We start from the raw sequence: 23,559 nt of genomic DNA on the forward strand, positions 1-23,559 counted from the left end.
GAAATTCTCAGTTCTTTTTCTGTGCTGTCTCTGTCTTCACTTAGTCACATGTTTTCTGTGGTATAATTTAGAATTTTTTACTCACTTAGCAAAGTGATGGAGAGCTGAGAAGATACAGGGTCATTGAATGTCTGCTAACCCATGTTTCCACAGTGTAGTTATTTTTGTCATGACTTGAATAGAGTATATAGGGTATTGAGGCGATGGTGCTCTAATTAACACTTTAGTGCTTTTGGTAAAAGATACCAGTGCAGAGTCCTCAGTACCAGGTTTGAACTGGAATCCCCATGGATGCTGTGGGGATTCAGCCCAGTGGCCCCATCTCTGTATTTCCAGGGTTCCTGATCTTTACTGGGGGTTCTTTCTCACTCTGTGCCTGCCACACTCCTTCAGTGTGTGTTCACCAGGACTCCCCTTATTAGGTTGAACCGATAAAAGCTTCATTTGGCATCTAGCCATAATTGATAATTTCAGAGGATAAAGTATTTGTCAGAAATTTGGCTGGTAGGTGGAAATGGACAAAGCAAGTTTCCCAGTACAGTGCTGTTAAAAATTAGGAGAAGTTAATGAAAAGAAATAATTAAAAAATCAAGATACTTATCAAGATACTTTCTTGTGGCAGAGTTGTGTTTAATCTTAGTGCATAATATGATTGTGATAACAAGTTTCTGCACATATACCATGATAAATGGATGCTGTTCTTTGATGGAAATGATTACATTGTACGTGTTGGCATTTATGGGACCTTGTTGCATTTTTTTAGAATATTCAATCTTCTCACTGTCTTTTCATCTATTGTTTTCTCTGACAGCTGGAATAAGACCATGAAGTCAAGTGGCAGAGGCCAGGAGGTCTTTAGTTACTGAACTGCCTTTCTTCTTTAATTTTCAAATTAGATTTGTTTGCTATAGTTGTTATTTTTCTGTTTCTACCAAAAACTTTGTGCCAAAAGCCTTCCTGCAAATGTAGTATATTAGTAATGTGCAAAAGCAGTGTCATATAATTGCCTACTGCATGTGAGCAAACAAGAAGTTTTACATAGAGGCAAGTCAACCTGCAGATAGTTTTTCCTCTCCTTCCATCTGAAAAATTAGCCTTGAATGTGTTTCATAGTTTAAGTAACTGGTCTTCATTTGAGTCAATCTTAAAGAAATGACACTTCAGAGAAGTCTTAAATTCTTTGAGCACTTACCGCTATCTTTGACAAAAATTTCCATGTGAAATTCAACTATAGCTTCTTTTAAGTTTAATGTTAATTGACAAATCAAGAAATGTGGGCCTTTGGCTTGCTCCTTTGTAGTCACCTACAGCTCTGTCACTGCTGCTGTTTCCCTCCTTCCTCTAGTTTTTTTTCTATGCTGAGTTGCCTTCTTTGTAATCTGAACATTTCTGGCTGTTTCTGCAGCTCTTCTACGATATGGTGTGTGGAGGAACTGGAGGGGAGGATGATGACGAACTATTAGCAAAATTATCATAATTCTTGTGCAATATTACAAGCATTAAATTAACTGCAATTTACTTCTAATTCAGGGTGGCTGTGCCTTAATTTTTTTCCTTTTAAATGGTTTGCCATGTGTTTCACACCGCTATCCATTTGCTGGATTCCCTTTGCTTGATGGTAACAATTATTTGTCTAATTGTGTATATTTTAAAAGTTAACATTTTCTATTTCTGTCTCATTTGATGCTGGTGCTACTAACAAAGAGAAAACTGAGACCAGATGGTTGCCAAACAGTGAAGCCACCTGGTCTTCTCACAATGCCAAATGTATTTTCCCCTCCATTTTTCTTTCAAAAATTACTGAGACAGATCCAGGATTTTTTGAGGGTCCCAAGAATTCTTTCATGCAGCCAGAAAAAGATCCCAAATCCTCTTAAATTTATCCTTGAAATTCTCTTCCCTTATGTTCTTCTCTTTCACTGGTGATTCCATCTCATGCTCTCTTTCCATGGTACCACTTGGGTCTCCCACTGGAGCTCCACACTGCTGACTCTCACACGTTGTTGCCCTGTTCTTTTAAAAGTTTTAAAGTTCTTTTAAAAGTTTTCTATACTTTCTGATATTTACATATTTCTACTGGAGTTCTCACGCACTGTTCATATAAATAATGATTGTTTTGCATTCTTTGTGGCAGGAGAGAATTGATGGACTGTTAGATTGACCAGTGTGGTTGGAGAGGTAGCAATTTCATCCTCCAATCCACTGTCACTTTTGGAATTCTATATATTGCGAGGTCAGAAACTAAACTTCCTCTTTTCTTTCTTTTACATCTTGAGTGAGCGCGTGAGTTATTTCGTGTTGTAGTGTGACCACTGAGGAGCCTCCGAGGCTGAAGGTGAAGGCCTGCCCTGATCACCTGTGCAGCCACCAGTGCTGCCAGGATGGGACAAGGAGTTCCCATTGCAAGCAGAATCCAACAGGGTGAACCTGCCAGGAATGCTTCTCCCCACCTCTTGGGTTATTATTAGTGTGTAGCAAACAAATGAAGAGCCACCCTGAAGAGCATGGCATTTTGGATGTGCAGCCATCTAATTGCCATCTGATACCTTGTTGATCTGAGCACTAAATCTGAACTGATGCTGCTATCAGGGGCATGACAGTGTGAGCTGGGACTGACATGACCATTGTCTGAGGATACAATAGTGCACACACAGTGCACAGTTCACTCAGAGTGGTGGAAGTTAGACTAAGCTAATCAAAAATACTATTCCTCTGGTAGGAAATCTCGTGCACGCTCTGCTCCCCATGCCAGTGCCATATGCTGATGTGAGCCGCACCATGTGCGTGGTGGCAGACAGGCTGCTGCAATGTGTGCTTCTCACACTCTTCAAAAGTCTGGTATAGGCAGCGCCTTTGTCAGTATTGATACATCTCTGAGACAAGCGTTTAATGTACCATATTGACACAGGTCTGGGTCAGGGAGTCTAGTGTAACTCCTCACTTAACTGCTGCCTGTCCTCTGCGTGTTCTTCCTTCCTCTGCCTTTGTAGCTGATTTTCTGGACCCTGCTGGTCTGCAGGCCGCAAACACCCTGAATAATACTGACATGAACTCCTGGGTGGTGTGGCTCAGTAAGTATAGGTGTGTCCATCTGAACACCCTGGTTGAATTCTGCCAGAGAGAACAGCTGCCACTATGTCAGCTCTCAGCAAATACCCAAATTACTGCAGTATTTAATGGCTGTAGTCCTAGAGTGTTTTGATAGGAGCTGTACAAATTCAACACAAAAAAAACTGTATCTACCTGAAAAGAACTTATAATCCATCTGTAAGAATCAGGAGAAGGCTGTAAACAGATGAGGAAATGAAAGCAATAATAGGTTTGGTATTCAGCAGTGTAACAAATAGCTGTCCTATGCTATGTGTACAATGTACCTACATCTACTAATTTCTTATAATTAATTTCTTCTTGCTGTTATCTCATAGTGGTTGTGGCAGCACTAAACTTTTTTCAGCGCCCTCTGTCTTGTGCTGAGTATATGGTTTCTCTATTATTTCTTTGCCCACTTTCCTTTTATATTATGTGCCTGTTTCCAGGATTTTCTACAGGTGTCAGAAAAGACAGAGATCCTTCCTTTGGCAGATTTTGGTCATCTTTGTTGCTCCAGCAGTGGCTGCTTCCCTGCTAACATGGTGTCCCTAGATGGCTGCAAGCCATCATGCAGAGCACATCCCTCCAAAAAATAACTGCAGCTGAAATGGGGTTTTGAGAAATCCATGTTCCTGCTGGTTACAATGGGTTGGACACAGTCCCATTACAACACATAGAGACCAGTTCAGCAGTAGTCCTTTCAGGGAAAATACATCAGAGTGGCCTTCCTTCAAAATTCCTCATGCTTTGGAAAATGGAAAATACTCCTTCATATTTTTCCATCAGGCAGGAATTATAATGTGCATTTAAGCTTTGTGACAGTAAAATAATGTAAAACCAATACATAATGCCTTTGGTGGAAATAATGCCTTTGAAGTGCCTGCCCAGAGTTACTCCTATATGGTCTGTTTAAGCAACAAGACATAATGATTTGAAAGTGCTTTACAGAGGTAGATGTATGGAGTGACAAGGACGTAGCTTCTCCTGGCTTTTCCATTGTGAAGAGACAGTGTTTTTCTTTGAGCTTCTTTTTGGTATTATACTAGAACAAATTTTGCAATATTTACCATTTCTCAAAGTCTGTGAACTATAGCTGACAGGAAGCCAAACTTACTGCTACTTTTCCCCATAGCAGAAAATACTAAATGCTTTCAAGGAAAAAGACAATCACTGTTTGAAATCTGGGAAGCTTTTTTCTATCTCTGTAATTCAAATAATTTTGTTGGAAAGCACATGGTGCAATTGCCACAAGTTGTGTTCCTTTCTTCTTAGGCCAGCACAGGGTATTGTAGGCATTGGATGAAATTCTCTGCAATTAATGAACATTACATTTAAATGCATCTTTTTTTGAGCATGTTTGATTTGTGCAGGCTGGCTCTATTACTACTCTCAGAAGCTGTATTTGCTTTCTGTAAAATATACCTCCCTGCACAGGTGAATTGGACAGGGCAGAACAAAATTCCTGTTGCATCTTACCTATAGGGTATGATGTTTCCAGAGATATTAAAAAGGGGATATAGCATGCTGGCTGAATGTAGGCTGACACTTTTTCCTTCTAGATAAAGAAATTTCTAACAAATATGCAAACCATGTAATATCCAACAAAATTAGCATCTTTCGGAGGTTTTTTTTTGATGTAATGTGCTAGTCTATTTTCTTGCATACAAATGTCACATAGAGTTTGTATCACTAGTATCAGACAGTCTCTGTCATTAGTCTCCCTCCCCTAAAATAAAAATATTATGTTGTACTAGGCAGGATAAGTTCCTTCTTACTGGAGGCAAGAAAGAAAAAAGTTATTGAAAGTTATGAAAAACTTTACAGAATCAGTCTCTATTTCACAAGTAGAGGACTTTACAGTAGTGATAGAGCTCATCTGTGTAATGTTTTCAAAACTTTAAAAGCAATCAGAAGGTAGGATGTATCAGATATAGGAATGTAATTTGTCTCTTTTATAAGAAGGAATGACCTCTTTCCTAGTTTTCCCTGGTCAGTAAATAAAAAAAACCCAGACCCAAGTCTATATCTTAGAACTGAAATATAGTTGCTTCATTACACATTTCTAAGGAAGTTTTGAAAAAGAAGCATGGGATAGCATTTAAATAACAAAGACCTTTCTTTAAATGCTCACCTTCTCTCCACTCACTAAGGGCCATTTAACAAAGGGAGCAGTTTTTACAGCTGGGGTGATTTGCAACTGTTCTCCTCTTTCTCTTCCTTCCCTCCCCTACTGCTTGCTCATTATTACTAGCTAACGTCTCTGCTAAGAAATGGAAAGTACAGCCCCTGTCTGGTCCTTCGGGATTCCTGGTCTTCCTTTTCTGAAGCAATTGTATTTCTCTTTTTTTTCTCCTCCTCCCCTCAACACTTTCCAGTTAATTTCTGAAGTAATTCCTTGAATTTGTGGACTCTTTCTTTTATTTACACTTTTTTTTTTTCCTATATAAGCAGGCCCTGCTGCTACACTCCACTTTTTGCTCTGATCCTAGCCCAGCCAACTGTCACTTTTTAGCCTGCAGGGAACCTTCTGGTACTAACATTCCTGCCTTGTTTTTATTAGAAGGGCATCTCTCACAACATATCCCTCGCTGTTTGAAGCAGAAGTCATGTGTATTCAGTAGGAATGAATAATGGATGTATTTAAAGGGTAACTTGCCCTTCTCGTTCCTTTGCACATCATAAATAACCACTCTTTTAGCTGGGTTTTATATATTGCTCTACAGGCACAGTTTGAAAAAATCTGGTGATTCAGCTCCCAATTTAAAAACCACTGCTGTATGCAGCTGATAGTTTCTGTGTCTGAAAACTGATCCCACACCAAACTCAGTACTGGCATCTGTGTGCAACTCTCGAATTCTGAACATTTAGGAAACTGGTCATGAATTTATTTTGAAGTAGCTCACGAGAATGCAACATCACAGGAGAAGTACAGACAATATAATGGGGAGTGTTGGAGCTCTGGATAGAGTTCATTTCACCTGGCTTTATGTATCTGTTTTAAGATATCTTTAGATATTGTCTCAAGATACCTAAAGGTATTTTAGGTAGTTTTAACTCATATTTTTACATTTTGAAGTAATTTTAAGATGTTTTAAATATAGGGTTGTAAAAAAAAAGTTAAGTATCTTCAGGATGAGCCAAGTTCTCTAAAAATGTCTTTTCTGTCCACTCACTGTAAAGGTGAGTTGGTTGATGAGATTGTGTGTAGTGACGTCTGCCTTTTGTCCAACAAGCCCACTCTTTCTGGCCAGGTATCACCATCTGAAGAATTCCCCGGGATAATGGTATTAAAGGATAAAATGAATGTAGTTAGAATTTTCCTACTAACTGTAAAAAGCTTTAGCTGAGGCAGCCAAAGAAGATCCTGAAATTGAAGGCCAGGCTTGGAGGATGATTTAATTGTTTGATCTCAGTTTAAGGATGTTAAAGTGAGAGTCTGAGCAGCAAATATTTTTAATGGGGTGGGGGCATGAGGGAACTGGATGTATTTTTATTGCCCATTTTACTTAGATAACTGACAAATGGAGCAGCCTAATTTCCATGTTCCATTAACACCTCAAAACTAGCCCCAAGTTACCTTGTTCTCTCTAGGGGGCTTTCACCTTGAGTATGTGGCTAAGGTTTTTTCATATGTATCCTTTGGGTCCTTTAGTGTTAGGAGCTGAGGATAACCTGTATCTCTTTTCCAGTGAGTTGTGGCAGGACTGGAGTCCAATTCTCCATGAGCATGGGGAAGTATGAACTTGAGCCAGGGACTCTGGAGTCATGCACCAGTATCATCTTTGCAAATAAGGTTTAAATGAGATTTACCAGTGCAAACATTTTCTAGGAGTAGAGCCAAATGATTGGGAGGTATTGGAAACTGTGTATTTAAGTGATTTGAGCATCAATCAGCATTTGTTAAAAAAAGTCAGAACCAGGTTGCAACTCTGATTTTACTGGTGACCTTTGGCATCTTCTGATCTCAGTTCATGTGGCTATAATTTTGAAATTGTATGGGTTTCCTGTCTGTCTAACAGTTTCACTCTACTTGTTATGTTATTTGAGAGGTTGCTGATGTAAATATTTGATTTGCATCTATAGGTGGTTACCTACATACCGAATTGTATAAGAAATTATTCCCTCAAAGAGATTCAGCTAATGGGCTTCTTCAAAGATTAACATTTTTGGGGATTCAGTCACCTTTACAAACATTTGTCTTATGATAGTTTTGGAATTTTAGTTGCGACAAAATATTTTCTGCGTCTGTTCCTTCTGCAGCTGAAATTTATTAAGACATTCAGACATATGTGGCATTCAGAGTTGAAAATGAATTAAAATCTAAACATGAAAGGCTGAACTGCCCACTATGTATTTTCTGGCATTAAATTACCTTTCTTACATGTATTATTTTGCGCTCACCTTCCTTCTCTTCTTGCTTTAAGATGAAGAACAAAATAGAGAATTTAGTCTTGAAAAAATGGGGTTTACAGTCAAATTCTGCCTAGATTTTTAACTAAGACTAATCTCTGGATGCCAAACAGTATGTATTAACTGGAAGCTGATTTTATGGACTTTCATTTTTTTTTTTTTCTTTTTCCCTCCAGCTTTTGAAAAGGAAGCTCCTTCTAAAGCCCTATGCTTCATGGTGCCTTCAATAGCTTTGGCTTTATCTTCATTACTGAGTGGAAAAATGATAACTTGGAAGACAGACAAAATATAAGGATTTCAGAATTTGCTTACGGTTAAGAGGAAGTGATAGACAGTCCCTCTCCCCTGGCCTTGGTTGTACAGGGACAGAGGAACAGACTGCATGAGACATCCATGACTAATATGGCCAAGGGGCCGCAAGTTGTGTGCAATGTGCATGGATTTTGTAACCAGGGTTGCGCTGCAGGTGCCCACTTGATATATCAGTTTTCAAGAAATAAGCCATAAGTGGCACAAGAAACAGTTGTAAGGAGGTTCCATAAGAACACCTAAAGTCAAATGATCTATTATGATCTGTTAACTCTGTGGAATAAGAGATGGTGTGTCCTTGCCATCTCTTTAGCAAATAAACAAGAGGAGCTGTAGCTGAATGAGACAAGAGGTTATTTACTAATGTGAGTGGTGTAAAAGGTGCCAGCTACATGGTATATGAGTGACAGAGAGACCCCAAGCTTGCTAAGCCGTTACCAGAGGCCAGAGGGTATAATTGCACTGTGTCTTGTTATTTTCTGTGACTCCTATGTGCCTGCACATCTGCATTGCTCAAATCTAGACTTATCAGTTCCTTTTCCTCTGCAGTTTGTTCTGGACTGCATTCTGATGTCTCTCAGTTGGATTCATTTCAACTTCTTTCTTCTGCTACAGCTGTGAACATTACGTGATTTTTTTGGCAGTTGTTCACCTGTTTTACAGGTTCTTTTTCTTCACATGTCATGTGCTTCTGTTGGCCATTAGTGTTTGTTTTGGTTACCTTTTGTAGCATATGACTACAGCTTGTGCCCTTGGTCTGTATTACAATTTTCTGAGGTCAGTCTTCTTTACATCCCTTCTGTGGTTAATCTTCTTTACATGCCATGCTGTATTTTTTAGTTCAGTTTTTGGCTTGATTCTTTATGTGAATATTCTATACTCCTTGGATGAATATGACGATCATGTTATTCAGAATATTTATTAAGTAGGTTTTGTGAGATTTTATTTGGCGGCGCTTTTCAGGGAAGGGAGTGTTTGCTGCTTCTTTTTTTTTTATATCCTCCCCCCCCGAATAGCTGTAGCTGCCTGTCTTTTGTGTGTATGTGCATTTGTGTGTTAATATCTTTCTGGTGCCCAGTGGCCAGATGCCTCTGAGCTCTGCTGGTATTGTGAGCCAGCTATAGGCTGCATGACCATGGTTTGCATGGCGCTGAGCCCGAGCTAACACATCCTGCCTCTCAGCAGGACTTGCTAACTCAGTCTTGGTGCCTTAGCCAACCAGCAGCTACACATTTTCTGTCTGTTGTGGAGTGTAGGCATATAGCAGCTCACATGCTTGTGATTTACTGCATACTTCCTTTAGAGTACACAGCTCATGACTTTATAGTTGTCCTGATGGTTGCCTGGCCATTCTCTTTCCCAATGATGAAAACAGCAAGACAGGGCCTATATGTTTATTAGATCCTGGAGATAAAGGCAATATTCCAGGATTTAGCAAATCTGTACATGAGACGTTTCAATGTGTTTCCTTCCCACCCCCCTGCTATGTTGGATAATTATCATTCTGTTTGGAGGAGTTTGCTGTCACTGGTTTCACTTTTGACGGTATTATTAAAATTTGTGGTAGTTTAGCAGTCTTCATTTGGATTATATATATATATATATATCAATCTTTCATTTTCTGCCTGGAGATGAGATATGATAAAGTCAGATCTCTTTCTGTTGTAGTAGAGTAAGAAATCCTTCACTTCCCCAGACTTCTGTTCCTTGGAGATAAAGTAGTTCAAACACAGCATATATCAAGTGGCAGGGAGTGGACAGAAGATCTGACGCTATGTCTCTGTCATGAAGGTTGCAACCTCCTATCTCCTCAGCTGCAGTTCTGCACAGAATTTGTTTCCTGCTTCTAAAATGTGGATAAATCACTGGTGGACATGTAGGAGAATCAGCTTGTTTTGAGACTGGCCCGTTCTTCGTGTCATCTTCTCTGCATGTGCAGCCTTTTGAAAACATTAGTGTTACGTTTTAATAGAAAAGAGTAGGATCTCACTGACTTCCAGTTTGCCCAGGAGAGAAACAAGATGCAAGGCACTTTAGAGCATACTTAGTAGCATAAAAATAATTTCTTGGGCAGAAGTACCTATATAGTTTCAGTGGAAGTGGTTTGTGATGGAGTGGAGCCTAGTTGACTTGTTTGGATGTAAGCCCGTTGAAACAGTATCAGATTGCACTCTCTTCTGTCATAATTTTACTTGGATCCCAGCTACTGTTCACATGCTGTTGTCATACATCCAAATGGAGGACTCCCATCCTTTTCTCATTCTGAAATTTTTGATCTCTCACTGCCTCCAATTTCCTGTCACTGCACATCCTGGGGTATGAAACGCTTTTGCCCATGCATTTTCTGTGAGCCACTTGCATCATCCTCAGTATAAAGAGACCACATAGTAGAGACATTCTCTCCAGAGCTACTATTTATATATTTTAATTTGTCCCCATCCAACATTTTAACTGTTCTGACGTGGATTCCAAGATTTTTGTTATTTAGCAGTAGCTCCCTGCTAAAACTGCTGAGAGCTTCAGGAAATTACAGTGCAAAGATTTGCAGATGGTCGGAGACTTGCTGAGGCTGTACTTCACAGGGTGGCACAGACAGACTTGCCCAATGTTTGAATGAGGTATGTAGAAAGACAGAATATTTAATGATAGCTATAGCACTTGAAATTTTTACTTCATGTAACTGCAAAGGCTTTTGTTGTGTTGGAGTATTGATGCTTTCAGTTTTACGTTATCTTTGTATGAGAAACTTCCTTCTTTCAGAAAGTTTCACCTATTATGATGATGGCTTCAGCTCTGAATTGTGAAAATGGCTTTTTGCTTCACAATAAAGGGAAAAAATCTAAAATATGACTTTGTGCATTCTAAACACCATTTGGAAAAAAATTGCAAATTTCAGTCTTGGGGAATTTTTATTTTGCTTTATCTAAAAAAAGGTGATGAAATCTGTAACCCTGCAGGTCCCTATTACAGCAAAACTCGTTCATCAGTGGCCTTTTAAGAGTCCATGGCTCCTTGACTTCCCTAAAGAATGCCCAACTTAGAGCTTCCAGTACATAGATAAGTTTTCAGGACAGTTTGATCTGCCCTATATACAATTCTCAATTCCTGTATTCCTGTTTAGATTTACTGTGGATAATAGTTCTAGTTCAGTGACAGTGGAAAGACCATGTTTTACTGCCATTAGGAGAAGTAGTGCTTCAGCTTATTGGGTACCAAATGTTGGGTATTAGATGGAACTTAAATGTACCTCCAATATGAGCAGAAGATTAATGAGATGTAGAGCTGTGAGCAGTGTTAGAAGACAAACTACACCACAAAGACTGAAACTTGGCTTTGTCAGATAGGACAGTGTCTGGGATCCTCCCTAAAAAGGATTTGTCAACTAAAAAGAAGTCTTACTGAATTTAGTTTAGAATTGTTCTTTACATTTGATCCACATGTAAACATTTGTTTTAGTAATGTTCATAAAAACCTAATTTTCATAGTAAATTTTGTCTCTGTCTTGCCATTAATTTTGTATGAAGTAAGATAAACTGAGGCAAAACCCACAGTCTGTGTGGTCCATGGAAGAAGCAGAGCCAAACAAAGGCATCTTTGCCAAGATGTGCCTCTAGGACCTGTACTGTGGGAGAGGATTTCTTGCCAGTCTGTAAAAACCAGTGTATTAGCAGATGGTGACCTTTGGGAAGTAGTTATGTGTGCTGGGCACAGAAGGAGCAGATGGCTCTGGGCAAGCCTCAAACACAGCATACCGAAACAAATTCATAAATATTCAGGGTGCAGTAAAGACTGTAGGCCTATGAATGTTCCTCTCAGAACAAATGTGGATGTGAGGGGTCCCATATTCTCATTCTACCTGCTTATTCCTTCCTTGCTGGACATGAGACATGATGATGCTACAATCTGTGGGGCTATGCGGCGTATCAGATAAGGAAGGGGACTGACTTTCACAACTGCCTGGTCTGTACGGGAAAGTGAAGAAGGAATTGTACAGGACACTAGCTTTAATATTGCCATAGCTTTTGGGGAATTAATATGTGCTCTGTAGTGGCTGAGTGTCTTTTTGAGGTGGAGATGGAATTAATAGTGTTTCTGAGGTCAGCATTATTCACAGCTCTCCAGTGATGAGAAGAGCATGATAATCCACCATGTTGAATTCTTTCTCTGGTATTTTCTTCTTTGGTGTTTTTGGACTCCTGTGGTGTTTGTTCAACTGATAGGTGCTTTTGGTATTGTAAATGAGGCTGGACTATGGGTAGCTGCCAAAAGCCCCAAAAGTACAATCAATCTTTTATGCTCCATTTATATTTTCATAGTATTTTTCCCAGGCAAAACAAATCTTGTTTCCCTAATAGGTGGCTTTGCTGCCAAGTGTGCCAGCAAAAAAATATGAGCAACATTTTCTCCAACTTAATATTTTATGTGGAGAGTAAGATGGACTCTATGTCCTTCACAGTAAGATGGACCCATCCATGCTTCATGTCTCACTTCATGTTGACCTCTTGAGTAGATTTACACATTCCTGTCTTTAGGTGTCTGAAAGATCTCTTGCTAACATCACCAATCTGAGAAGTTTGATTTGTGAAAGATCTGTTGGATCACTTAGTCACTGTGGGTCTGTGTGGAATTACTTCTCATGAAATATTTTCACTTAAAACTTTTTCATTTATGGTGATTTATTACAGTTTAATTTCTAATGTTTATGCCACACATTGCCTCTCAAAAGATCAATTTTTCAGGGTAGACACCACTGAGGGTGCTCTGCATCTGTGAGACTGCATTTTGGAGACAGTGAGAATCATTATGAGCCACTGCCTGGGATTTTGGTGAGGATTTTACTAAAAATCATCTTTGTAGGAAATGACTGCATTTATGATTCAGTCATTAGGGACTAAACGTTTCCGTTTAAAAACTAAATTTTGAGGGTTTCAGTTTGTGATGGGTTGACCTTGGCTGGCTGCCAGGTGCCCACCAAGCCACTCTCTCACTCCCTCTCCTCAGTGGGACAGAGGGAGAAAATACAAAAAAACCCTAAACCCCTCATGTGTCAAGGTTTTTGGGAAAAATGCAAGGACTGCACTCAGAAACAAAGGAAAATAAAGATTAATTCTCCACTTGCCATCAGCAAGCAATGTCCAGCCACTTCCTGGATGTAGGGCTTTGGTACACATAGTGGTTGCTTCCAAAGACTGCCTTAATCACTCATGTCTCCTCTCCCCTTTTCCTTTTGTTGCACATGATGTTTTAAAATATGGAGTATCCCACTGGTCAGTTTGGGTCAGCTGTCCTGGCTGTGTCATCTCCCAACCCCTCATGCACCCCCAGCCTACAGAGGTGATGTTGGGGATGATGCTGTGCAAGGACTGCTCAGCAATAATCAAAACACTGGTAGGTTACTAGCACTGTTCTGGGTACAAATACAAAACACATCACTGTAATGGCTGTTATGAAGGAAGTTAACTCCATCTCAGACAACCATGGTGTGCAGTTAATTAATTTGTTGTAGTGATATTTGCAGCTCCTATACAGAATATTATTCTCAGTTCTAAATGACTGATGACATCTTTATTATTTAACATTTTCTAGAAATGGAGGTATTTTTTCTTTTGAACTTACAGTAACTAGGAGTTTTAGTGGATCACATTTCACAGAGCTTTGTTCTTCATGAAACATTACATTACTTTGTGATTTTTATAACTCAAACCTATATTTTGAAGTTAGGTAGCAAAATCCAATAATGCATATATTAACTCTGCTAATATTTTAAATAATTTACTTTTTTAATGGTTTCAAAGTAGTTGCTCTGCGAACTGTAGTTAACCTTATTCCTGTGAAGTGATTTATTAATAGACAGTAGGAGCCCTTTTTATCTGACTGAGGGATTAAAATAATATTAAGTTAAAACTATCTAGTTCCCTCCCACTTTTCTTCTGTTCCTTTGTAAGATGAATAAAGGTCATTTGAAGTTAATGGCTAGTACATTTAGAACTAATAACAGGAAATGCCCTTTCTAATAATAGGTAATCTCTCTTTTAGGCAGGGCTGAACCCATTTCTGAAAAGCGTTCACTGGTTCGTAATTCTGGTAAACTTCAAGCAGTAAGGCTGTACATTTTTATGTCTGCTGCCTGCCTCAGGCCAAATGTGAAATTTTTGTGCAAAATATTCAGCAGTTTCCAAGGTTGTGACTATTCCCTTACTTGGAATTATTGACAGGTTGTTTGTTTGTTTTGAGCATTTAGTTCAACTGAGTGGTTGAATAGCTCAGTTGTCTTAGCATTTAGGGCTAAGGAGTTGAAGCTTGCTGAGATGGAAGAGTCTTCTATGCTAGTCATGTGTCCTTGGCCATGGAGGTCCGTCCAATGTGGATAAAGTTTTGTATGACTCTAAATATAGAAAGTTCAGAGATACTCCTAAGACATCTTTCCTGGCACCAGACAGTCCTGGAATAGCACGTCCACCCAGTATGTTTAAGGAAGCCTGAGAATCAGTGTGAAGATGTAGAGCCATTTGGTAGAAGGGAGATAATTAGCAATGAATATTGGAGCGCTTTGGGTAAAGGGGTTTAACAAGGAGCTGTGAAAAGGTGGACCAGACTAGTTTAGAAAATCAAAATGAGACAAAGTGATACCTGAAATATGGTGATCAAATGGAAGGAAAGTTGCAGAGGGGTTGAACCTGGGGGAGATGAACAGAACGGCATGGGCCAATCAGCCCATGGTTCGCTCAAAATCCTGAGTGGAAAGAAGTGTTTCCTTTTTCTCAGGGTGGCATGAAATTATTATACTTGTGTGAAATCTACAGCCAGCTCTACAGCTGAAACACAGGAAAAATGGTAGTTTGTTGATGCAGTCATTTGCTGCTATGTCTCAAGGATTTGTTTGATGGGCTTATATGTGAACTATAGTAAAGAAAAAGCAAAAGTCATTAGCATACTGATTGAGGTTTAGGATTGGAAGGACAAACTATATTTTATAGTTGGATTTGGTGAATGTGCTGGGTGTTTTCTGGTTATCAGCTGTGTGAAGGAGAATCTTGTTTTGTCTGTGCTACAGCTCTCCCAGGTGTTGCGAAATCCAGATGTGTGTAGTGAGTAAAGCAGGAGGTATAGGAAGTAAAAGGAAGTTGTTATGGGTAAGGTAGCTGAATCCATCTGTGGAGGCATGGACTGACTCTGCCACTGATGCAGAGTTTTATCTGTTGCTCAACAGTGGCTTAAGATTTTGAAGATTTTGTCTTGTTTCTTTATGTGGAAACTGGATACCCCAAGACTGATTTGCAGAAGTCCTGGGTATCTGTAGAGGTAACCCAAGCCTATAATTTGAACATATTCAACTGTTAGGAACTGGAGAGTGAACACCCTGAGACCCCTCTATGTTTTTGGAAATTAAGCTTATTTTACCTCAGTTTGCAGGTTGTTCTAGTAGTGTGGATATTGCTGTTCCCACTTTCCAGGGTGCATTATGAAAATTGATTAATGGCTGTGATGAGAGCTATATAAAAGCTTCTGAGGAAACTAATATTCCTACCTTGATGGTAGGATTCGAGTAGTCTGGTCCAAAAAAAGGACACAACTACTTATGGAACCATTTCTGCTGTGTACACAGTAAAGCAGGGGGCCTTGTCAAAGAATAATCTATGAATACTTGATTAAAGACAATATCCAAATGCATATGTGCAAGAGGGACAAATTAAGCTTGTACAGGCAGCCATTCCATAACTTATAAAGGTTTGACTTCAAGATATTCTAAATACTCTTTTCATGCAGTATTTTTTTAATGTGTAATTTATTTTTCAGCTGGGAAAGAGACTGGTAGAATAATCATGAATAGAGGATGAAATATGAACTTTAGAAGAATTAGAAGACCTCCAGATTTAGTTATAGCTATTTTCCTTTGTGTAAGAGTAAGTGCTATAGTTTTGTGGTAACTAGTTTGAGAATGAAATGGCCACAGAGAATATTTCCACAGTTGCAGTATTCATAGAGGTGAACCCGTGGCACCCCTGGAGGGAGGCAGTAGCTTGGGCACTGGGAAATTTTGCCCAGTTGCTGTCTATCTCTGTTAGTGGATAAAGACAGGCTTCTCCTTTAAAGGTTAAAAGCCTTTCACAAGTGCTTTATTTACACTAAAAATAAATGCTAAATTGCTAGGGGCACATTGTGGAAAGTCAAAACAACCCTGTTCTTCTGTATTTTCTATTCTGTAGGTAAAATACAAAAGAGACTTTGAAGAAAGCAAAGGAAGAGGGTTCAGTATTGTGACTGATACGCCCGAGTTACAAAGACTGAAAAGGACTCAGGAACAAATCAGTAATGTATGTGACTGCAACCTAAAGTGATTGTAGATGGAGAAGTAGTGTGTCTAAGAAAAGGTGTGTTTGTCGGTGTTTTCAATGAAGTTTGTGTGAGTGAACAGTCTGATTTTGGTGATTGATTTGTGTATGTCAGATTTTGAAATGTGTGTAACTGTATACCACGGACTTGTACAGCACATTGGCAATGTGTGTTCACCTCTCCAACTTTCAGCTAGTATGCTCAAAGTATTTTCTTTATTAAAATGATTTGACACTTTTTGATCTTTTAATAGATTTGTCATCAAGTAAGAATACTTTTGGAACTTTTAATTTACTTTTTGTTTATATAAAGTATATAGATTATGTAATTTAAAAAGTTTTGCCTCTTTTTTAGCAGGAACTGTCAAAATTAGCAAAACAAGCAAGAGGGAATTTTCTAGAAGCTGAGTTTTTGATGCTGAGTTTTAAAAGAAAAGACATGCAAGACAATGCTGTGCAAGATGACAAAGAAATGGCAAATAGCAAAACCTAACATATTTCATTAGCTTACAGGAATGGGATTTTTAAAAATGTGACTTTTCCTGTCTTATGTCTTCGCTAAGAAAGTTATTTATTTGTACTGCATTCTCTTGTAGCATGTTTAACTCACTGCATAATGGAATATTGGAGATACATAGTGCAAATTCTGATACGTATGAAATAGGTAAGAATTAGTCTGAACTAGAAAAGATGCAGAATCAATACTATTCACTTGTCTTGGCTTCCCTTCTGATCATTCTTCTGCTGCAAGAACTTGTCCCTATAGATTATTTTGTGAAAATATTTTTTTTAATCATTCTCTGTAGTAATAAAATAACAGCAAAGCATCAGAGATACCCAGTGTAAGTATGATCAGAGGAAAATAATGGGATTTATTTACTTGAAATAAAAAACTTTTTTTTCAGGTTGGGATATTACTGAAGAAAAAAGTCATTGAAAAACACATACTTTTCACAGCAGTGGAGGTTTACCATTCTTGCCAAAGCATCCACTAGTTAAGATTTTGATGTCTAGAGCCAGTCTTTGAGATGAAAATTTAGGCTCATTTCCTGGAGCCTTGGTCAATGGAGACGACAGTTAATGTCAGAGCTGTGCAACTGCTCCTGTATGTGGACAAGATGAGAACAAAAGCTCATCTCATGTTCATACTGGGGCTAACTGAAATTACTGGCTTGTAAGAGAGAAAAGTATTCTTTGGAGTGGCGAAAAGCATGGCCATTAAGACTTCCAATTGGGATCTGGGAAACTTCAGCAACTCCCTGGTTTTAATCAGCTGCATTTTTTTATTCAGACCAGGAAGTTAAATTAGGTTCTCTCACGACCTACAGAACTTCCTCAAGCAAGAGTGATTCCTTTCTGTGGGGTAGCTCTGGAAGGCATCAAGGAGATGAAAAAAGTGAGGCTCTGGTGAATACTTAATCCCTCGCACGGGTCTGCTCTCTAAGGAGAGACTGAGAGGAGTGCCCTGCAGCAGGCCTGTGGTTCTCAGTTTGGGATATTGGCCTGCCAAGAAATTTATTCAGACCTCCCAAGCCCAGTACCCTCAACATCAGAATACAGAATAGTAGGACACAGCTCACTTGCTTGCTCTTATCTCTCTCTTGTTCAAAGCATATTGTGTTTTCTATTGTGGGGAAAGGAGATAATAAAAACAAGTAGTTTGGTGACATGGGAAAGAGCTTTCTTTCCATCTCTACTTTTGAGTGGATCAATGGAGTTTCTGTCCTAATGGAAGATCTTGTTCCACGATTTATGATACTATCTGGTTCCTGAATCAAAGATAATTACCTGCCTTTTCAGATCCAGAAATGGCTTTTTAAAATGGGAAAAGTGGCTTTATTTCAGGTTTTTCCCCTTGGTCATTGAATGTGTGACTACTTTCTCTTCATTTCTAAACACGCTATTTTTAACAATATAGATTTGATCTATCCAGTCTTGACAATAGAGAGTTGTTTTCTTTATGTATGTAGCTGACAGAGATTCCAAGTCAAGGATCCAATTAGAAATAATTAGTCTTGAAGGGTAAAATGGAATTTTTAAATGTGCATGATAAAATAAGTTGCATTTCATTTCTGTTTACACTGAAATAATAATTTATAGCATTATGTCCTAGAGAGATAATTCTGCTTAGGCGACAACATTAATTTAATTAGAAAGCTCCTGTATTATAGAAATGCCTTCCACACAGAGTAGTTTCTGTATTTGTCAGATAAGCAGTATACATCATGGACTAAGGATCTAATTAAGATTTCAAGACACTGAAAGGTAAGCACTTTAATAATTCTAAAATAATTTTCATTTTCATATACAGAAAAGTGGAAGAATACTAATATATCTATTTAATTTTCAGTTTAGTTTTGATTTCACCTTGAAGTACTAGAAACTTCTCAAAGAGCCTATTTGAACCAAAATTGTAACTACTTCATTGAAGGGGTAAGTAAGAACAGTTAATTGTGTAGATATCCTTGATGAAAATAAATAACAAAATAAATTTTATAATAATAAATGTTAAGTAGCATAAATATTTAAAAATATTGTCCTTTTTGACCTCATATGAAGTTTGGCAGCATATGGATATTAGCACAGTACTCTGACTTTTTAAAGAATCTCTTGTGCTATGAATATAAACCTTGTGAGGGAAAAAAATAATGGTGGAGAGTGGGTAGATAAAGGGGTTGAGTTTTGGTTGTTATTTTGCCACCAGCTATCCTTCCTCTGAAGATTTAGACCAAACTTGTGGACTTTATTTTATGCTCTTATGGAGGTATCAGGACCAGAATGGAACTTCTTAGACAAGGATGAAATTTAATCTCATGATTTTTTTAGCATTAAGAGCCTAATTCTGCAGATATACAACATATTTCGGCATTAAATATGTAGTCAATGCACCAAAAATATATGTCATTCTCACAGAAAAATGTGTACAGTTTGTCAAAGGACCTTGTAGTGTTTTTTGTCCATTTTGAACTTTGAGAAGATTTTCAGAATGAATGTAAATAGTCTCAAAATGAAAAAAGGCCCAACCCCATGTATTTTTATAGATGATTTTGCAATTAAGCTATCTGCAAACTGGTTTTGCAAGGAAGAGGTTAAGGTGGCAAAAGGAACAGAATAAATAAAGACGATGACAAAAAATGTTGGACTGTCATGACACAGGGCTAAATGAGGGAGTAGAAACTCAATCTAGTACTATTTTCTTTGGGGAAATGGAACACTTTCAGCAGTCTGCAGCAATGAGCTGCTGCTTACGGCCACTGCACTTTTATGTCTCGATATATGACTTGAAGCGTGTTTTATCCTATGTGAAATAAGCTGCTCTTTCTTAAATACGTTTCTGGTAAATGTCTGCAAAGTATAAAAGAAAACAGGTGTCCATACAAATTGATGGAGTGAGAAGCTTTCATTAAGATAAAGGCCAGTGCTTGGATAGTAGAGGTTGCTAGCTTGGTTGTATGGCTGGAAGGATGCATGGAAGCTTTCACAGTGCTTGTGCTCATTGCATTAAGAGCCCATGTAAAAGCATTCCTCCATTTGGCATTAATGCTGTTATGAACCTGAATCGCATAAGAGCAAGAAGCACCACACATTTGTGCCCTTCTTCTCTTGGAGAGACAACAAAATGAACTAATGCAGTTCATTTATTTGCATGTGACTTATTTTCCAGTAGGTTTGGGCTGTATCTGAAGAGAAAAGGGTACCTTAATGCAAAGAAGGAAAATAAGAAAACAGATTAAATCTGCTTTAGAAAACACATTTCCAACGCATCCTGTTTTGGTGAAGAACTTAGGAAGGACGGTAGAGTTAATGAAGAGAAAGTCACTGAATCACCCCTCTATGGGGTAAGGGTGTGGCTTCCCAAGCGTTGTACTTACCACACCCAAGTATCAGGAGTTGAACTCCTTAACTGAAGTTAGTGAAGTGTTTACTGGATGCAGAGTGCATAAAGATCTTGTAGCATTCTTGAAAGTGTTGTATGTGGGTTCTAATGAGAAAAGCTGTTTATTAAGTTTCTTTAAATGTCTTTAATGAAATATGGTGTATGGTGTGGGGCTTTTAATTATCAAGGTTTGCATTCTATCTCCAGTTAAATGTATACAGCTTCAGGGGATGCAGAGGAGGACAGGAATTCCCCCATAATTTGAATCATCTGAACACCTACTATCTGGACAAAGACACAAATGATAAGGAAATTGGGCACTACCTCAGATGTGATAAAAATGCATCTTCAGTAGCAACTAAAGGAGGACACAAACCACATTGCTACTGTAGTTGTGCACATCTGCACATCTGAAATTAGAAACTGTCCCTAACAGACACTGAGCCATGGCTCCCTGTTTGGAAGCTATTGGCAGAGTTGTTCAGTCTGTTTACTTGCTCAAACATAAAATGATCTCTTAAATTGCCAAAACAGATTGTAGAGAAAATTGGCAGGAAAAGATGTTAACAACATGGCCCAGAGCTCCACTTGTAGGATTCACAGCACAAAGCCTGCAGATACTTGTCTCTAAGTGCTTTTTTCCCTCCATTGAATTCAAGTGAAGGAGTAGAATAGGGAACAAGAAAAATTAACAGCAGCATCAGTGTCTGCATTTCACAAAACCAACCCTGGCACATCAACAGAGAGACTGGGTAAGTGTTTTAAATCGTATGCCAAAGGAACTTATGCTGTTCTATGTAGTGCTGGGGTTTTACTGCTTCTGAAGTAATTAATACTTTATTCCTAAGCATTATTTTTATCTTGCTGTTGTTTCATGGGAAAATAAGCACTTATTTATGTATGACAATTGTATCAACTAACATGGATGGAATAGCACTTGTTGAGCAGTGCCCTGGTGCTGCATGTCTGTGACAGGTGTGGTCAGCCAGACGCACCCTGATACTGATTGCCTTCTGCTGCCCTTGGTACCTCTGACAGTTTAACATGAACTGCAACTCCAAGAGGTATTCATTATTTGGTATGTTGTAGACTTAATTCCACACAGCTGCACTTCAAATATCTGCATATAACTCATGCTATTAAGCCTCTGTCATTTGAGTTGGACAGCATTTTTTCTGTCTGGAAACAAGAAGGTTGAATGTGTCATTCCTATTGCTAACATGAGTGTATACCTGCAAGAAGGTGGAGTTCCTGCTGTGCTCCTGTGCAGTGAACATACATGCATGGAGCCCAACACTGTTCTTTCTGTGGATTGATCTTCTAAGCTTGTTTTGTGTAGATTCATAGAAATGGAAATTCTGAGAAGCCTCAGGTCCTTTGACTTTTTAATAGTTCTGTGTTGAAGTTTGATTTCTGATTTTCAGAAATCATTCTGCCTTAAAGAGTAAAATCCTAATAAATGCTTTAGAAATTACTTATCAAAAGAATTACACTAATTTTCAATGATGATGAGTATTTTTTGCAGATTTTTACATAGGTTTTATACTTTGTAAGCTTTCAGAAATTTTAAAAATGACTGAGCACATTCTTAAGAAATTATGAATCTAAGGAAATATAAGTAATATTTTAGAAGTCATACTAAATGAGAAAATAGAAAGCTTTGAGAATTATTTTGAAATCTCAAGGTGTATTCTACTTAAAAATGAAAAATCTTTTTTTACTGATCATTATCAAAATATGCAAAATTAGAGACAGGGTTAAATTAGTTCCAATGCATATGAATTCTTTACCTACACTTTCAGGAAAAATTCTGAAGATATTTAGTGGCATGGTGCTTTGTTTGGCTTCATTACTTCTTTATGTAGGACAATAGTCACCAAGTATTCAACTTTCTAATATTTTTTCATTTACTGTTTATTTACTGTATGTTTTGATACTCCACACACCATAAAATGTTGTCAAAACAGCCTGTAACTACTTTGTGGAGTTTTCATCAAAGCTTCTTTCTCACTTCTTTAACTATATTCATTTACATTGTTTTCAGAGTTGTCCAAGAAATAAGGAGGTATTGGAATTCTCCAGTATGGAGGATATGGATATGTGGTCCCTATTTTAATGAAGAACTAAAGCACAGACATTATTCATGCTAATACAGTAAGTAGCACCTAGAGTAAACCCTTATCTTCTGTGTAGGCTTCTATTAGAGGTAGAGGGAGGCACAACCTTTGCTAGGGAATTTTGCAGTTGTTTGTTGGGGAGGAAAAGATTGCTGAGAATCCAGAGCAGTGTGTTCATGATTCATCAACTTCTCTTTCTGTTCCCATAACTTTTTCACATTCTCTTTTCTGCTCTCTCTTTCTTAATACTTGTGATTTACATAACAATAGCTACCAACATGTGGGAGGAAACAGTATTTTTAGACTCCAGAATGCCAACTTGAAGGATACTTTTTGGAATGTTAGATAGTCATTACAGTAATTCTGTATGAAACTGTCAGTACAGGTGGAACTGAATAATTTAGATGACTTAAACTATGGTTAAATTTCTGCTGAGCAGGCGGATGTTCAGTTTTCAGCAATGTATAATTCAGTTACAGACCATATTCTGGGGGGGTAGTAAAACAGATACCGCTAATGAGGTGACACTCCTCACCTGCTAAAGGTCAACTTCCTGATCCATAGCAGGAGAAGCATTAGAGTCTATCAGTGATGTTGTTATAAAGCTGCTTCTTCTGTAACACAGATGGAAATGTGCGTAACTCTTCTCTATAAACAGCAGAAGTATTTTGTCTTTGAGAAGCTGGAAAACAAACCCCTGCCCGAGGCATAACTGCGTTTGGAAAAATTGTTAGCATTAGCAATAAGGATTTATAATGCTTTTAGTGCCCTGTTTATTGTATGTCATACTGCCCACAAGAGTGTTTGGTGTGTAAATTCAGATAGGCCTTTGGGTAAGTCCACTGAAACACTATCTGCAAATCTATACTGAGGTTCTGGTAAGCTACTAATGTATGAAAGAAACACATTAGCAAATTGTGTGAAATGGGAGTTCCTTTCTGTTGCACACAAGTCTATTTGGACTTGAATGGCATGTGACCTTGGGACAATTTCTGCCTGGGGAAAGTTCCCTTTTAGCAGCCCCACTGTGAGGATGGTAAGCAACCTCAAATGAAGCTTCTCAAATGTGAATCCTCAGAGATGCAGGGGGAAATATTTTAGGTTAAGTGGATCTCTGATAGTCAAAGCAAGCAGATGTGACGCCTACTTATCTGCTTCTTAATGATCTTATTCCATCTGGCTTTATTCTATAAGGTTGCTTAGAAAAAAATCTTTTTTCTCTCTTTTTCTTAGGCAAGTATAATGGGATACTTATTGTTGTGGTTTCTTATATTTTTCTAGGGTTTCAGAAGTCTATTTTATAAGTTTACAGAAGAAATTATTTCAACTATTGCCTTTTTTTTGTGTTAGTGCTTTCATATGAAATCAGTTGATAGCAGAACTACGTAGCCTCAAAGTTTCAAAAAGTTTTCCATGAAGTTCC

At 38.2% G+C, this 23,559-nt stretch overlaps 1 protein-coding gene across 1 annotated transcript in view; it reads left to right on the forward strand.

Annotated features, from left to right (window-relative positions):
- The window catches only part of LOC128812820 (LIM zinc-binding domain-containing Nebulette), a 128,597-nt gene extending 112,331 nt beyond the window's left edge, over positions 1-16,266 (forward strand). Inside the window, exon 4 of the mRNA XM_053987467.1 lies at positions 16,017-16,266. Within this exon, the coding sequence (XP_053843442.1) occupies positions 16,017-16,148 (132 nt within the window). The 3' untranslated portion in view covers positions 16,149-16,266. The remainder of the gene's footprint in view (positions 1-16,016) is intronic.
- Positions 16,267-23,559: the final 7,293 nt, after the last annotated feature.

The sequence above is a fragment of the Vidua macroura genome, chromosome 1, assembly GCF_024509145.1.
Source record: "Vidua macroura isolate BioBank_ID:100142 chromosome 1, ASM2450914v1, whole genome shotgun sequence".
In the NCBI taxonomy this organism is placed as follows: domain Eukaryota; kingdom Metazoa; phylum Chordata; class Aves; order Passeriformes; family Viduidae; genus Vidua; species Vidua macroura.